This window comes from Eublepharis macularius, chromosome 19 (assembly GCF_028583425.1).
Source record: "Eublepharis macularius isolate TG4126 chromosome 19, MPM_Emac_v1.0, whole genome shotgun sequence".
In the NCBI taxonomy this organism is placed as follows: Eukaryota; Metazoa; Chordata; class Lepidosauria; order Squamata; family Eublepharidae; genus Eublepharis; species Eublepharis macularius.
Window position 1 is genome coordinate 3,631,654 of NC_072808.1, and position 17,786 is coordinate 3,649,439.

General features: G+C 42.5%; 1 protein-coding gene across 1 annotated transcript; it reads left to right on the forward strand.

The window, feature by feature from the left end:
* Window positions 1-6,697: 6,697 nt before the first annotated feature.
* CELA1 (chymotrypsin like elastase 1) lies at window positions 6,698-17,249 on the forward strand. Its single transcript, XM_055003475.1, has 8 exons — window positions 6,698-6,778; window positions 8,610-8,692; window positions 9,394-9,494; window positions 10,365-10,490; window positions 11,827-11,963; window positions 13,484-13,629; window positions 16,399-16,548; window positions 17,128-17,249. The coding sequence occupies exons 1-8, from the start codon at window positions 6,739-6,741 to the stop codon at window positions 17,143-17,145; spliced, it is 801 nt and encodes a 266-aa protein (XP_054859450.1). The 5' UTR covers window positions 6,698-6,738; the 3' UTR covers window positions 17,146-17,249.
* The last annotated feature ends 537 nt before the right edge of the window (window positions 17,250-17,786 follow it).

The window sequence follows — 17,786 nt, forward strand, 5'->3', positions numbered from 1 at the left end:
TGATCCGCTGTACTAAAATGCTTGCTATTAGCCTCTTATCTACAGTTCAAAGTTCTCTGGCACAAATGCACTCCCCTCTCCTTCCAACAATCTCTTGTTAACACTTCCTCCCTTTTGCAAGTTCAGTTCCCCATACCCATGACTACCTTTTTCCTCTTTAAACAGCTCGATCTCCTTTATTCCTACCTAGAAGCAATCCCTTTATCCCAAGAGGAGTGAGGAGAACTCCTGTCTGCTTGCCCCCACCATTTATAAGGCTTTATAATAATGCCAGCGCAGTCTGTATTTCCTTGCTGTCTCTTTGCCCGACCGTTCTTACCACCTCTGTCAAAAGTTACTGTGTGTGCTTCATCTCTTGCAACCTCTTTAGCCTTCTGTCTTTCAGGCAACAAACAGGTCCAAGGCCTGGGAAACACTGGGCAGTGCTAAAAAAGTTGCATCTCTTGCAACCTTTCTAGCCTCCAAACTTTCAGGCGACAAAAAGGTCCAAGGGCTGTGGGAGACATTGGGCAGGCTTGCTTGTGAAATCATTGGGCAGCTCCCTAAGGCTTATATGCATCATTTTGCTCCCAATAAATCATTACTTAAATGGGCCTGCTGGGCAGGCATCAGATATAGGCTACACTGTGTGTTGTGCCTGACTAGTGAAAGATTCATAATAAGTGTGTAACATGGTGGGGGAAGAAGAAGCTCACTGGATTACCTTGGCCCAGTCACATACTCTCAGCCTACCCTACCTCATGGGGTTATTGTAAGGATAAAATGAAGGAGAATGATGTAATCCATTTATTTATTTACTTTAGAGTTTTATTCTGCCCTCCCCACAAAGCCCTTCCCTTCTCTGTAGGGCAGAAATCCTACTATATAAAAGGCAAGCCGTATTGGCAACGACTCCCTTTTTATCCTTGTGCAGGCACATTACTGACGACTCTGGCCTTGAGGCCGCTGAAAAGCGCCCGCTTGCCACCGGGAGGGGGCCCATCAAATCAGTTTTCTAGAGCCTGTTGTATTTTTTCACACAACGGACATTGTTGCTAGTGAATAAATAAATGGGAATTAGGAACCAGCATTTCCTGGGACAAATATGCCTTTTCCTTTCCTCCCCTCTCCTTCCCTGGAACTCTTCCCATTCCCTTTCATCTCATGTATGCAATTTGTCAACAAACAGCAAGATTCACACATCCAGTCCCCCACTCAAATTGGGCCCACCATGGAAACTAGTGGTTGGCCAGAAATGTAGAAGGCCCAATCTGCCTCGGTATCATAAGAGTCAAAGCAGTGCAGCCATTAGAGTGTTGGATGTAAGGTGGCGTCACAGCTCAGTGGTAGAGCATCTGCTTTGCATGCTGTCTTGGGGTTTGTTTGTTTGTTTGTTTGTTTGTTTGTTTGTTTGTTTGTTTGTTTGTTTGTTTGTTTGTTTGTTTGTTTGTTTGTTTGTTTGTTTGTTTGTTTGTTTGTTTGTTTGTTTGTTTGTTTGTTTGACTGCCTTTCTCACTGAGATCCAAGGGGGGGATTACAACCGTGCATATGAAAATACAATATAATTAACAGCTAGGACATTCAATGAGGAAAGTGTGATGATGAACAATAATCAGGATATTCAGGGAAGCAGATATGATAGGGGATGGTAGCAGAGAAATTTTAAGCAAGCGTAAAACCAAGAAGAGAGATCAACCATTTTCACACAGCCATGCGCCCAGAAGATCGTGCGAAACTCACAGCATAAAAGCATCTTCCCAGTGTGATTTCCCAGTACAATCTCATTTAATGACGCTTTTTCTGACATTGGGTCATTAAAGGGGATCATGTCGGGAGATCGTGCTAGGAAGACGCTTCATGCCGTGAGTTTGCATGATCTCCTGGGGCGCTTGTAAAAACGGCCATAGTTGACGAAGTGAAGGCCCTCTGCCTTTGACTGTGGATAGCTATTAACTCTATACAAGGTAGCTTCGTGTGAAACTAGTAAGAGTTCTTTTTAAGGCCACATTCCACTATGAAACTTACCAGACCAGTCACTGACAGCTAGCCTCTAGGTTATGTTTTCAAACTAGTTGAGTCCATGGAGCAGGTGCAGCTTCAAAATGGGGCAATTAGCTCCCCAGGGGTTATTTTGGAGCCCCTACTTCCTCTACACTGCATTGCTCGGCCAAATCAGGCCCCTGCAGACTTCTATAATGCCATTCCCCACAACCGTGCGTAGTTTGGCCCCGTCTCTCAGCCTAATCTTCCTCACAAACTTATTGTGAGAGGAATATATGGTATGCTCCAGTGATATTCAGCTAAATAAAAACTTGGAATCAAAGCAGGGAATGCCCATAATTCACTGAAAAACCATTTAAGTCAATATTTAGTATCTTTGGATTGGAGCCATTGGAATTAACGGGACTTAAATTATCTAATTGAGTTCAATTAGATTTAAGCATGACTGACTCTCTCTGAATTGGAGCCAGTAAGTTGATACCAGAAGAAAGTTGCGTTTATATTAAGGCAGAGTTTTCTTTTCTGCAACAAAAATTCAGCTACAGAACACTCTGTTCAGTGCTCGAGGCACTACTGTCTTTGGATCTTTGTCTGCAAATAGCATAAAAGTGATGCAACCTAGAGGCTTGCCGTCCATGGCCATGTCGAAGAACACAACGGGGTTGGCCATAGCAAGAATTTGTCCAGCAAGGTGTAGGGGAATAAAAAATAAAAGCAATAATAATAGTAAAAATGGTGGTGGACTTAGCACCAGCAGCGACGGCTCTACTGAAGCGAGCTCAACGCAACAAAAATATTTAGGACTGTTTTCAATTAACTTTGTATGTTTACCCGCAGTCTTAAACTGTGCTTTTAGACTTTGTTTTAATTCATTTTATGATTATTTTATTTATATTGCAAGCTACCTTGAGCTCCTGCAAGGTAGAAAGGTGGCAAATAAATGTCTAAATAAACAAACAAATCTTTTTAGAGTTCTAAAAAATGCAGCATTCTGCAATACACTGTATACCTTGAAAGGAGGTGCAATTTCTTAACTAAAAGGAAATATGTATTTTGTGCTGGAAGGAATACTACCAGATGGCACAATGTTGGTTTTAGTGCAAAAAAAAAAAAAAACAGGTCCTAACTGCTGTTTATTCTGAGGGAGAAAAAAATGCTCCGAGGAGAGAGATTATCTGGAAGATAAAAGGAGAAATTCAACAGGTGCAAAAGTCCAAGAAACAAAACACTGGGATTGTGTGCAAACGAGCATTTCAAATCAACATTCTCTAGGATGCACACAGATCAACTTACCAACTTGTTACAACTTAATTGATACAACTTAATTGATTTGTCCTGTGTGCACCCCAGAGGCGCTTAACTTTATCATATTATTTGCACCCTTCTCTGGGGTGCACACGTGTCAAATCAACTGGATTGATTTGATCTATGTGCACTCCAGTTTTATCAAATTATTTGCACACTTCTCTGGGGTGCACACGGAACAAATAAAATTAATTGATTTGTCCCCTTTGCATCCCAGAGAAGCTTAGCTTTATCGTATTTTTGCACCCTTCTCTAGAGAACACACATAACTATGTTAATTTTTTTTTCAGGTGTATCCCAGAGAAGTTTTGCTTTATCATTAAAATACATTGTTTGTGATATAGTATTATAGTAGCTACTTCCCTTGTATTCCTCTCTAGTTATAAGGAAGTAGCTATCTTTGCAATAAATGGGGAAGGTTGATTCTGGGCGCACTTTATGGTTTAATAAATACTATCTTCTTTTTGAACCTAACCTTTTTAGCAGTACTTTAAATTTTTAAAAAGAGAATATTGTACATAAACAAGAACAGTTCCAAATATAAAGGCAACCGGTGAAGCAGTGTGCAATCTCAGAGATGCATCCATGAAACAGAATCCCTTGTAATGTTTCAGTAGATGCTAGGAAGAATACAACTTTCAGATGACACGCATGTACTGAGGCTGTATCAGGATAATCATAGGTAGCACACACTCCTGTTACGTGTGGTTAGCAGGCCCCCATTATGTGTGACTGTGACATCGGAAAAGGACTGGAATATTTGGCATTCCTGCAGAAAAGATGAAAGAGGAACATATCCAAAGTCACATATAAAAGAGCCTCCAATGTGATATTTAGTATGTAGCAGCAGGGCAACCAATTATAAGTGCATGGGGAGCCAGGACCAGAGATATAAGGGTAGCAGTTTGGAAGAGGGGTTCCCATTTAGTCTGCAGTGTGATTTTATCCCACTTTGTTCTATCACAAGACCAATGCACAGTTTTTCCTGCCGCTTACTTTTCTCCTTGGTTATTCATGAAGCTACATCCTTCTTCTTGGATGTTCTTCAGCTCCACTTGTACCTGTTCTTCTGATCACCTTTTCACCTAATACTTCCATAGCCCCACGCTTTTCTCTGGTCCCTATCCCATCCTGCTATATAGTGTTTTTAGCTAATGAATTGACCAAAAGCCATAACCAGGGGTCATTTCGTAGAAAAAGAGCTGGAGGAGCTCATTAGCATAACTCATTAGCATATGCCACGCCCCTTGCCATCACTGGAAGTGTGTCATTAGCATAACTGATTTGCATATGCCACACCCCCTGACATCACCTATCCTGGCTGTTTTGGACCCAATCCTGGCCATTCAGGGCTGAAATTGGGCCCAAAATGGCAAAAGGGGGCTGAAAATGGCCAAAAAGTGGCTCAAAATGGTCAGGATTGGGCTGCTGCTGAGTGGGAGAGTAATCTACCACCCGTCAGAGGCCTAATCCGGGCCATTTCAGCCCCAGTCCAGACTGAAACAGGCCCAAAATGGTTGAGAGTCAGGTGGGTAGGGCTACCTGACATGTGACCTCTTTGGGGAACTGCCAGAACTGCGTTCCTGCACGTTCCCCCTCAAAATAAGCCCTGGCCATAACATAAAACAAACACAGCACATGAAGAAAAAGAAAATGATGATGATTATGAAGATGATGATGATACATTCCAATGGTCAGGAAGAAAATGATAAATGGTAATTAATTTTCCATCAGGGATATCATCACCAGACTGCCTAAAAGGGCAAAGTGGTATATCCGCTAACTTCAGTTTTTGCCAGAAGGCACACTGACTGTGAAATCCTAAGCAGAGCTACTCCAGTGTAAGACCACTGGTTTTATTGGGTTTAGACAGGAGTAACTCTGCTTAGGATTTCACTGTAAAGGTAGGAAGTTGCCCTGGAAATCTGGATCAAGGCTCTGGCCAACAGCTATAGGGTTGATCCAGAGAACTTTTCAGCTGATGAAAAAGGAAGGAAGGATTCCCTTTGGCCACCCCCCAAAAATGTTACACATGGGATCAAGGGACCTGCATGGATGAAACTTGTGTGGGATGGGAGTGTAATAAGGAGGGGAATTGGGCAGGATTGAATGAGAAAGACAGCTGGAAACAACCTATGGTTTTTCAACCAGTTATCATTATTTTTGGCTTATGCAAGAGAAGCCATTATTATGGTAATTTATAATGTCTGAGGGCCAAGCTACACATGACGAATGACACTTGAACAGCAAGTGTATTTCTCCCTGTTCACTTGCCCTCCACTCAATCCACTTGCCGTTCAAGTGTCATTCGTCATGTGTAGCTTGGCCCAGAGTCATCAAACGTAGGGATAGTGGGTACAGACAAATAAGGGAATCCTTTTATTAAAAAAACTAGCACCAGAAATTTCTTTGTCATAAAGGTTGATTGAATAAATAGATAAGATCTATTTGCCTTATCTCTAGCTCACTAATCAGGAATCACTAATATGCATTTAGTTGAACATACTGTGACGGGTATTCATATTTAGATGCAAACTCCCAGTTCATACCTAATCCTGCAAAAGATGCTTTTTATCCTCTACTTCCTCTCAGGGCCAAGCTACACATGACGAATGACACTTGAACGGCAAGTGGATTGAGTGGAGGGCAAGTGAACAGGGAGAAATACACTTGCCATTCAAGTGTCATTCGTCATGTGTAGCTTGGCCCTTAGAACCTCATGTTCTCCCAACCTCTTAATGTGTTTGCATGCATTTTTTTAGAGGGCTGAAGATCCTCTAGGCATATATTGCTTCTGTATAGTTCTGCCGCATTACTGGTGCTATCTAAGCATCTAGTATTGTTAAAAGTGGATTGAGTGACCCTGTTCAAAAAGAGTTGAAGCAAAATTCCGCATAAATATAGCATTCTGCACAATTTCTGCATTTTTGTATTTTGAAAGATTTTGCTTTTGAAATTCATCTTTCAAGGATTTTTTTTAACGATGTTGATCATTGTAAGGTTTGTATCAGATTCCCTACTTTTACTCACTGGTGCTTCTTTTTTATTTTTTTCCTGAGCCTAACTTCATTTGCAGCTATGAAAAGTTACAAACCAAGTCAAATAAGGATTCAAATGTAAATGTTTACAGGCCAGTTCAGATCAGAAGAACTTGCTTTAATTTTCCCCGAAAAAACTTGGGGGAGAGGGGTTAAAAGTTGCAAAGTTCTCTTTACTCTACGAATATGTACAATTTAATTTAATTCCATTGACAGTTTAGCTTTGTCCTTAAACAAAATTTTAAAAATAGCAAAGGAGCAAGGCCACTTGCGTTTGTGTTTCTGAGTCACCTGTACATCTTCCCATCACACCCCCTCCAAGAAGGGCTGTCTTTATCTCTGCTATCTTGGTGATGTAAAATTCCTAAAGTATAAAAGAAGTGACAACTAAGGCGATGTCTAGCACTCATTCACCATGCTGAGGCTTCTCATTTTGGCTGCTGTTGTCCTCTGTGGTAAGTACTTCTGATTGGAATACTTTGTTAGGACTGAAAACACTTTTTTCCTTTGCAAACAAAATTGAAGTTTTCAACTCCTTTTTTTTAAAAAAAATTAACTGCTTCTGTCTTTCCTCTGTTAAGAACTTGACTTCCCCTTAGGAGTAGATGAATTTATTATAATCTAATTTTCCTAGGTTTAGTTGAACTTTGTGAGCGGTCTCAGTTGGCGTACTACATTTGCCTTGGTGGGAATTAATTTAAAACAGAATCAAGCCCATAATTCTGAGCCTAAGATATCGCAACTATTTTGTGTTTGCCCGGCTTCCTAAAAAGAATTTTGATGCAGGGAGTAGAGATTGACATGAAGCCACTTAAATGAATGACAACTTAACTGCAGGACATTCCAGATGTTACATTATGATTTCCTGGTTGACACTCGATGCAGAAGGTCTTGGCTTTTTTTGAGAACTTTTAATTGTGCATTTAACCGCTTTCAATTAAATCAGCCAGTATGAGCCTTCACAAATCATCATTTATTTTGTTTATATGGCCATAGCCTTTAAGCATTATTTAATACAGTTAAAATCAAGTACAATTACTAAATAACAATAGCTTAAAAGTACAGGGATAAAAAATATATGATAAATAGGATATTTTATACTGTGTGCATTTAACCGATTTCAATTAATGGTTGTTGGGGGTTTTCCGGGCTGTCTTGCCGTGGTCTTGGCATTGTAGTTCCTGACGTTTCGCCAGCAGCTGTGGCTGGCATCTTCAGAGGTGTAGCACCAAAAGACAGAGATCTCTCAGTGTCACAGTGTGGAAAAGATGTAGGTCATTTGTATCTACTCAGGAGGGGTGGGGTAGATACAAATGACCTACATCTTTTCCACACTGTGACACTGAGAGATCTCTGTCTTTTGGTGCTACACCTCTGAAGATGCCAGCCACAGCTGCTGGCGAAACGTCAGGAACTACAATGCCAAGACCACGGCAAGACAGCCCGGAAAACCCCCAACAACCATCGTTCTCCGGCCGTGAAAGCCTTCGACAATACATCGATTTCAATTAAATCAGCCAGTATGAGTCTTCACAAATCATCATTTATTCTTATATGGCCATCGATTTTAAGTTTAATTTAATACAGTTAAAATCAAGCACAATTACTAAATAACGATAGCTTAAAAGTACAGGATCTCGAAGATAAAAAATATGATAAATAGGATTTTTTATAAAATAGACGAGAGAATTAAAATCCAGCATTTAAATATAAGAAAGATAAAACATGACTACTATACCTAAATGCAGGTGACAGTAGAGAGTCTCCCCTAAAACTTATTTGAAACTGATTTTGCATTTCGGTGAAATTGTTATTGCCAGAAATTTCGCCACTGAGACTGTTATTTCCGGAATAGTATCTGCCAGTAAATAAGAAACTGTGCCTGACTCTAGTAGAGGACGGTATGAGAGCCAAACTACAAGTGACGTCTTACACAGGTTGGACACTAGTCGGCTTCCCTCAAGTTTTGATGGGAAATGTAGGCGCCCTGGTTTTACAGCTTGGCTCTCCATTACAGCTGCAAGACCAGGATGCCTACATTTCCCATCAAAACTTGAGGGAAGCCGACTAGTGTCCAACCTGTGTAAGACGTCACTTTTAGTTTGGCTCTGAGTGTTCACTTTCTTCACCTGTGGAGGAGTCGTCAGTGTCCTAGATCATGACAAGAGCAAGTTACCTGATATGATCACCTCATTGGGTTCTCCTGGGAGCCACTATTGGGTGTTTCTCAGGTCTCCAATAGCTGTGATCAAGTGAAATCATGCTTTTGATCCTTTATTTCTGAAGGACGTTGTTCAGAGGAGTCGCTTGAGGACCATGGACGTGTTGTTGGGGGCTACGATGCAAAGAGGAATTCATGGCCATCACAGGTAAATGTACCATATTTTTTGCAGATGAACTTTTAGATTTCAGTTGGACCTGTATCTTACAACTCGACTCAGCATGTTGGAATAGAGGCAAGTCAGCATGCCTGGAGTCTGGGGAGCAGTATTTTTTCCTTGGCACCAGAACCAGACTGTGTCTTTGATCTAGCAGCTTCTCTCCAACTCCTCCTTCTCTTTTTCTGTGTCCTTTTTCTCCCTTCTCTCTCCTCGTGGTCTTGCAAGAAGCAAGACACTTCTGGAAATCTCTCCTGTGCAAGCATGCCAGAGGTACACCCATTCTCTCATACTCCCACTCACATGCAGCTAGATTTGCTGGTCACTTGTAATAGGTAGTAGTGGTAGGGTACACGCCATTATGGCCATTTCCACACATGTTGAATAATGCACTTTCAATGCACTTTAGTTATCCTTTAAAAGTGGATTTTTTGTTCCACACATGGAAAATCAGTTACAAATATTCACTAAAGTATATTGAAAGTGGATTATTCAACGTGTGTGGAAACGGCCAATGTCCAGCCATTAATGCTTTTAATAAATGGTCTGCAAATGAGCGTCCCCTCAACAGATCATTTGTTCCAACTGTATCACTAATCTGACTACAGATTCATGTTGTGCTCCTTTAGGTGGGCAAAACAACAACAACAACAATAATAATCAAGCATTCGCCCAACTCTCCTCCTATCTAGATTTCCCTCCAGTACTACTCAGGCGGAGGCTGGTATCATACATGTGGTGGGACACTGGTGAAGCAAAACTGGGTGATGACAGCGGCTCATTGTGTGGACAGGTGAGAATGTTTTCATTGCCTAACTGAGAAAGCAAAGACGCATTAATTGGAATGTCATTGAGTGAGCCTGGGGGCAGGGACAGATAACACTGCATCTGTTTGTCTGCACCTGTATCTACGTGAAAATATGGTGGTGGTGGGGTTTTCGTGGCAAGAGACTAGCAGAGGGGGTTTACCATTGCCTACTTCTGCAACCCTGGTCTTCGTTGGAGGTCTCCCATCCAATGACTAACCAAAGCTGACTCTGCTTAGCTTCTGAGATCTGATGAGATCAGGCTCACCTAGGCTACCCAGGTTAGGGCATGTAAATATATAAAGCATTGGCATTTTGAGAGAGAGACAGGGAGAGTGCATTGGAGCTTGAATTTTCTTTGTGTGTGGAGCAGTAGGGATCTACCCCTTCAGGTTCCAGGGCTGCTGCCAGGCCCTGGGGCTAAGCTGTTATTTATTATTGGTACATTTTCTGCTGCCTGCTCAGGTAGGGTTTCTGGGAGTGGTGTGGTAGGAATCTTGATGGCTGGAGGAGAGCCTGCTGGCCCCCATGAACAACAAACATGTTCATGAACAGGTCATGTTCGTCAATGTTCATGTTGTTCGTGGATGGCAACGAACACCATGTTCATTTTTTTTCTGTTCGTGCCCATGTCTACTCCAGGCCCAGCTGGAGGTTGGAAACCCTAGGGAAGGACCACACTCTTTGCATACCAGACCCAATGCAAATGGGATATGTCTTTCTGCCTGCCATGTGCCAAGCCTGTTATTCAGTTCAGTTCACCAGAAGGGATGATATAGAAGAAGCTGTTACGGGCTTGTGGGGAGATTCCAGACTGGCAATATAATTGTTCCATTTTTATGTCCTCTTATCTTCAGGAACATGAATTTTCGTGTGGTTGTTGGTGACCACAACATTTATCAAAATGAAGGCACAGAGCAATATTTAAGTGTGGGGCGTATCTTTGTGCATCCATATTGGAACAGCAACAATGTTGCTGCAGGGTAAGTGTTGACCTGGAAATATTTCCCAGACAAATAAACTGGCTGGATTATGTATCATATCATGTAGTTCCTGGGATCAAAACAGCTATTTTAGACACAAAAGTGTTCCAGGCATACCCAAAATTCAGTGAAGCAACAAATGAGGCAGGGTTTGGTAATCATGTTAGTTTGGAGAATAACCTGGAGATCTATAAAAAGCTTCTTCTTTTCCTGATCCCCTCCCATTTATTGCTGCCAACCAATAGCAAGCAGGCAGTGTATGTAATGAGGCCGCTTTGCCAGTAACCTGGAAATGCAAAGGAGCTTTGGACAGCACCCAGGAAGCAAGCGGGGAAAGAGGCAAGCAGCAGAGAAAATGGGATTTCCTAAACTATTATGGTCTGTTTTACACTTCTGGTAAAGTAACCAGGGCTTGTGCAACCAACTGTGGTTTATACAACCTACAGTTTATTGTGATATCTGAAAGCGCTCGACATCTTTTAGCCTAGCCTTCCTTACAGAGTTGTTGTGATGATAAAATGGGGAAAGAAAAGGGTCATTTATGCCATCCAGAGTTTCTTGGAAGAATAGGTAAAAGGAAAAGGTAGTCCCCTGTGCAAGTACCAAGTCATTAATGACCCCTGGGGGGACGTTGCATCCTGACATTTCCTTGGAAGACTTCTGTTACGGGGTGGTTTGCCATTGCCTTCCCCAGTCATCTACACTTTACCCCTAGAAAACTGGGTACTCATTTTACCAACCTCGGAAGGATGGAAGGCTGAGTCAACCCTGAGCCAGTTACCTGAACCCAGCATCCTCCAGGATTGAACTCAGGTCGTGACTCGTGAGCAGAGCTTGGGCTGCAGTACTGTCGCTTACCACTCTGCACCACGAGGCAGAATAGCAGGATTTTAAAAAAACAAAGCAAATAAATGCTCCTTTGATTTTTTTACTGTCTTTCATTCCAAAGAACTCCTTCCCTAATAGCTTGGCAAAATGTGTCCATTCAGACTTTTAGAAATGTTTGTGTGTTTAGCAAAAGGTCGGATGTGATCTGTTGGCTGCTGTAGTACTAAATAGGTTTTTTTGGAAATATTGGAAATATTAGCTATTGATTACTCAGATGGAGAATTTTATCATATTTTGAATTCTTGTTAGTTGTCCAACATTGAATTCAGTGGGATTAGAAGGAGCTAACTCTGCACTGAATGGCACTGTCAGTTCCATCTACAGAAAGACAAGATACAGTATATAAAGAAGACAACCATTCTGGTTTCTGAAATATTTAAAAAACGGCCAGCTCTTTATTTAGTCCCCTTTCAACCCACTGTCCATTGTCTCCTCTATTTCTCCACAGCTATGACATTGCACTGCTTCGTCTCTCCCAAAGTGCAGTTTTGAACAGCTACGTGCAGCTTGGTTCTTTGCCCAGGGCTGGTGAGATCTTGCCCAACAACAATCCCTGTTACATCACTGGCTGGGGCATGACCAAAAGTGAGTGTTATGGTAACTCCCATAAGGCACCAGGGGGGGGCACCAAAATCTTCTCTGTGTTCCAATTTGCTCATGCTTAGGATTGTTTAACCTCCAGAGGGAGCCTGGACTAGACATGGGCACGAATGGAAAAATAAAACCCGTGCTGGCTGTTCGGTGTTCGTTCACGACAACAAACACGAACAGCCGACTGGACCCGAACATGTCCTGTTACCGAACATGTTCGGTGTTCGTCGGCGCCAGAGTGGCCCCCTTAGAGAGCCCATGTTCACAGGGAATGTGCAGCAGGCTCTTCTCCAGCCACCTGGACATCTCTAGGAATTACAGCTTGGAGAAAACGGCTGCTTGGAGGGTGGACTCTCTGGCATTATACCCAGCTGAGGTCCCTCTCCAAACCCTGTCCTCCCTAGGCTCCACCCCCAAACTTCCAGGAATTTCCCAACCCAGACCTGGTAACCCATTCAAGATGTAAATGCTCAAGCTTTTAATCTCCCAGTTCAAACCTTGCTGCATCCGATCTGGTGACTGTGTGTGATAGATAAGGACATGGCAAACTCCCTCTCTTCCCAAGACTCTTTCCCGAAGCCTGGAAAAAAACTAGAGCCTTCCCCCTTGCCTGCTGTTTGGCACTTATACAGGCCAGACTTATTGCATGCATGCCCAACAGCTTTTCCTGCCCTTCCCCACCTATAACAACAACAACAACACCCAGTTTATATACCACCTTTCAGGACAACTTAACCCCAACTCAGAGCAGTTTTCAAAGTATATTACAACAACAACAACAACAAAGCCTTTATTAGCATATCTCAGGTTATCAATACAGTACACAAATATAAAGGTAACAAGGGTAATTTGAGTATAAACAGTTCAAAGTATGTTATTATTATCCCCACAACAGCAATCACCCTGTGAGGTGGGTGTGGCTGAGAGAGCTCCTAGAAGCTGTGAGTGACTCAAGGTCACCCGCTGGCTTCAAGTGGAGGAGTGGGGAATCAAACCCGGCTCTCCAGATTAGAGTCCCATCACTCTTAACAACTACACCAGACTGGCTTTCAACTGGCACTTGTTCCATGTTTGCTCTATAGCCTGACCGGTATGGTCCAGCTGCTGCTGCTCAGTACTGTATAGGAACAATGCATTGCTGGGCCAGGCAACGCTGGTTCTCTTGCCTTCAGGGCAGCTGTTGGAGCCGTTGGCAGCCAGAATGTTGGGACTGGGGTCATCGTGGCCACCTGCTGCAGCCCACGTAAGTCTGGATGAGGGTCCAGTCTTGGATAAGCAGTGATGCACCCATAAGGAAATGGAAAGTATGTTGTAGCAGCCTGTACTATGTGCCCAAGTGGCAATCACAAACTTCAGATTAGTTCCAAGTTTTCCTTAAAAAAAACCCATCATCATGAACTGCACCACTGGGAGTTCTCTCCACTCACTTCACAAGGAGGGGAACGAAGGTGATAAAGAAATAGATTATCTTCTTGGGCAACCTTAATCCTAGTCTACCCTGTGGTTTTGTACAGCTAATGGACAGCTGGCTTCAGTCTTGCAAGAAGCCTCTCTCCCCGTGGTAAGCTACTCAGTCTGCTCCACTTCGTCCTATTGGGGCTCGACGGTCAAGGATACCATGGTATGCGCCGGAGGGGACGGAACACGTTCTGGATGCCAGGTAACTGGATGCTGGGAAACAAAATCACATGCGTATTTAAGGGCCAAACTATATGTTCCATTTTTAACAAGCTGGGTGCATGTGTCGCTCTCCAACAAAGAGTGGCCCCATGGGGCTGTTTCAGGTAGGGAAAAACATCCTGTGGGGAAGCTGAAGCCCTTTCCAACACTACACCATAATCCTAATATTCACACACAACCTTTATTGGCATGTCAGAGCGAAAAAGGTACATTAAAATTAGTTGATAGCTTCCCTGATACAGATTGCAGATTGAAGAAAACTAGCCACGTTAGAGGTTATAGAAAAGTTGTGTGACCGGATAGTAATCGCTGGACCTTGACATTATCAGAAAGGCCACACCATGAATAAAGAAGGGAATTCAAAAATTTGTCTGGGATCTTAGAATAAAATAAACAGTATAATAGAACATGGGAAACAGATTCAATGACACCCAGGCCACAAGGGCATTTTCTGAGTTCATAAGGGGGATAATCCTAATATAGATCGTGCACCTGAAGGTCTTGGGAAATTATTTCCAAGTTGCTGCAATTAAAGAAAATGAGAGCTGGGGCAGGGGAACCTCAACCCAGCTAATTAAAAATGTAACATCTAGTTAGCCCCTTAAAGTGGAAGCTAAATACAGGAAGAGAGAAACCTCTGCAAATGTGTAAGTGAACGTTCTCAAAAAGGCTCTCCCATTATAACCCAGCGCAATGTGTATGCTGCAATTCCAGAAAAAGTGCAGAATTCAACTTCCTAAGAATAAGTTACCTCTTTTCTAAAAGCAAATTTCTAGCCCCTATAGTTATGAGCATATGCTTGAAAGATGAGCAATATCGGCATAATCCATATAAGTTACCCTCTTTGCTTTCATGCCGATTTTTGATTGCCTGGGTGTGCTAATTTTTTCAACATGGCAAATGCGTACTCCTACTTATTCCTCAAAATCTAAAAATGTAAAAATCTGAAATTAATAATGAATATTTACATTTAACTTCAGAGTAAACATTTAGAACTGATTTTAACTTTTCATGATCATTTCTATGTTGGCATTTGCATTTTGATAATCACTTGAGGGTTTCAGAACAAAAAAAACAGGAGCAAGTTTGAAATCCAAATGTCAAACTTCTCTACCAACGAATCACAGAAAGGATATCTCTTCTCAGACAGTAAATTTGATGACCAAGTGGTGTTGGGGAGCAAATGTCACCCTCAGGGAAGTGCAAGGTTTCTGCATATTTAGAGGTTGGCAGAAATATATATTGGGTTGAGTCCTCCAGAAAAGGTCCGTAGATGCAAGGATTTCTGTCGACAGAGCTCAACCTTCTCTCCTCCCCCCTCCTCCTGCTGCTACAGTCCCAAATGTACACACACACCCCAAAATGGCCAGAAGCAGTATTTCAGGTGATGCAGTAGTAGGAAACTGAGAAAGTCATGCTTCGCCGACAGAAATCCATCCACGGAAATGTTCCCGTGGATCCAACCCATTCAAAGTTAAAAAGAAAACTTTTTATTTGATAATCTCCTCAAATGGCCTGATAAGGACTAAAGGTTCTCATTTTCCTGTAGGTGTCACAGAGTGCTGAGGTGTAAGTGATATCACAGCCAAGCGCAGCTATAATAATTAACAATTAATTAAATGCTGATAGACCTAATACAAGCAGTGATTTCTTATGTTTCTGCTATAAGCAATACATAATTGGTTAGTTACTCTGAGAAGCTGTATGGGCCAAGCTACAAGTGACGCCTGACACAGGTTGGACACTTGTCAGCTTCCCTCAAGTTTTGATGGGAAATGTAGGCGTCCTGGTCTTGCAGCTTGGCTCTCCATTTCATTGAAGTTTACAGAGCGGCAGTCTATGCGAGGGAGAACTTGCGGTTGGGAGGGGAGTGCAGGCGTTGGGTTCTCACTGGGTGCCCCCCTTCCCCTCCCCTGGATGTGTGTGGGGGGGGAGGTTTCTGTAAACTTCAATTAAATGGAGAGCCTGTAAGACCAGGACGCCTACATTTCCCATCAAAACTTGAGGGAAGCTGACAAGTGTCCAACCTGTGTCAGGCGTCACTTGTAGCTTGGCTCTTAGTCACCCCCAAATGCACCTCTCTGCTTCCCCTTGCTGTTTGAAGCTGGTAAAAGAATAATCCTGTTAAGAGGACATTCTCCTTGATCTAAGATATCAGCACTACAGGACCAACCAAGAGTGAATTGCAGCCATTGGCTTATATGAGAGACAGGGTCAGAGATTATTTTAGTGTGGTGGTGACTAAACTTCAGCTAAGATCTCAGGGCCAAGCTACACATGACGAATGACACTTGAACGGCAAGTGGATTGAGTGGAGGGCAAGTGAACAGGGAGAAATACACTTGCTGTTCAAGTGTCATTCATCATGTGTAGCTTGGCCCTCAGAGATCATATGTATATAGAGGCAAGTATTCAGTGGCTCGTTAAACTGGGGTGAATTTGCATCCATGCAAATCCATTTTTAAAAGTCTGTTCACGTTGTTCTGGGAAATCATCCACTCGAAGTGCAGTAAACTCTTTCCCTTGCTGGTCAACTTCTCATTTTTTGGCTGATTGAGTTCATTTCACAAGGGGTGCAGTGCATTGCCTGAGATTTTCAACAAAGCCAGTCTGTCTTGAGACAGCTGCAAAGCTTGCTCAGGTTGTTTCACTGGACAGAATTTTCCCTCCTGATATAAAAGTCAAAAGAGAAAGGAATGCATCAGAAATGATGGTGACTCATGCCTTCCCTCTCTGCCCTCTTCTCCAGGGGGATTCTGGAGGACCTTTGAATTGCCTGGTGAATGGCAGATACTATGTCCACGGAGTCACTAGCTTTGTTTCCAGTTCCGGATGCAATGTCTACCGGAAACCCACTGTATTTACCCGTGTCTCTGCCTACATTTCCTGGATCAACAATGTAAGTTTATTTCAATCCACACCTATTGGGAAGAAATTAGAGAGGATATCAGAAGCGCATATCATACTGAGGGGTACGTCCTAGCCATGTTTTCTACTGGTGGAAGACGCCAGTGGAAAAAGATGTTTGTTGCTATTTTTACCTTTTCCTCCCTTCCACTACAGACCCCCACATCACCCCCATGCTGTACTCCCCAAGGTCTACTGAACCAGAAGATATAGCTCTCTTGTAGAGGGGACAATAGATAGCAGTAGTTGGGATAAGGAAGGAAGGCAATTTTTTAAAAAAACAGTTGTATGTTGTGGAGGCTAAACCTGTTCCCTTTCTCTGGTGACAAATGACACTTTGGGCCTTCTGTGATGGTTGTGTTAAGGGTGCCAGAGAGATGGGAATTCGGTTTCTGTGTTTGTGTGTGTGCATGCGCATGCATACATGAACACCCCAAATAATATTAAGCTTCTTCAACTGGAGCTTTCTCTGCTAGAACATTTCGTTGTCACGGGATTCATCTATTATTTAGCATACCCTTAAAGAAAACAGAGAATGCTTGGCTTAATAGCTTTGTTTTTCTTCTTTCAGGTAATTTCTTCAAACTGAACAAGCTAGAATACAGCCGTTATATCATCCTAAGTCAAAACATTCCATCAGAGGAACATAGAAATGCCTGCGATACTTTGCAAAAATAAAACGATATATACATATTTAGAGACTTATTTGTTCTCTGTCTTTATGTTTTGAGACTATATGGCACTTGGTGATAGCCATGGAATCTCAGGCTGTTTAGGGTTCATACATGAATTGCTCAAATAGTAATTCCCTTACAAGCTTTGGTTTCAGAATAATTTTGTTTGCTTTGTGGTGATTTTTTCCCCATGGTATCAACCATTCAGTTCCGTGTGGCTCCATTTTCTCCCCGAGTTGTAGTTAACATTTTGAACCATTTTTTGCATACTTGCTGCTTCAACCTCCTCCTTTAGCCTTCCTTTGTGAGATGACCTTGCCACACCTCAATCCGCTCACCTACCAAATTCTGCAACTAACTGACAGGATGTTGTTGCAACCTGTAACATGCAAAACGACCACAGTAAAGGAATAAAATTATGTGTTTGCTACGCATGAGAGAAATAAAGCTACAGTCAAGTACTAGTACACACGTTAGGATGCTGAGCTGTGAACAAGGGAGTTCCTAATTCAAATCTCACCTCTAGTGTGAAGTTGAGCACAGCTACCGTCCTTCA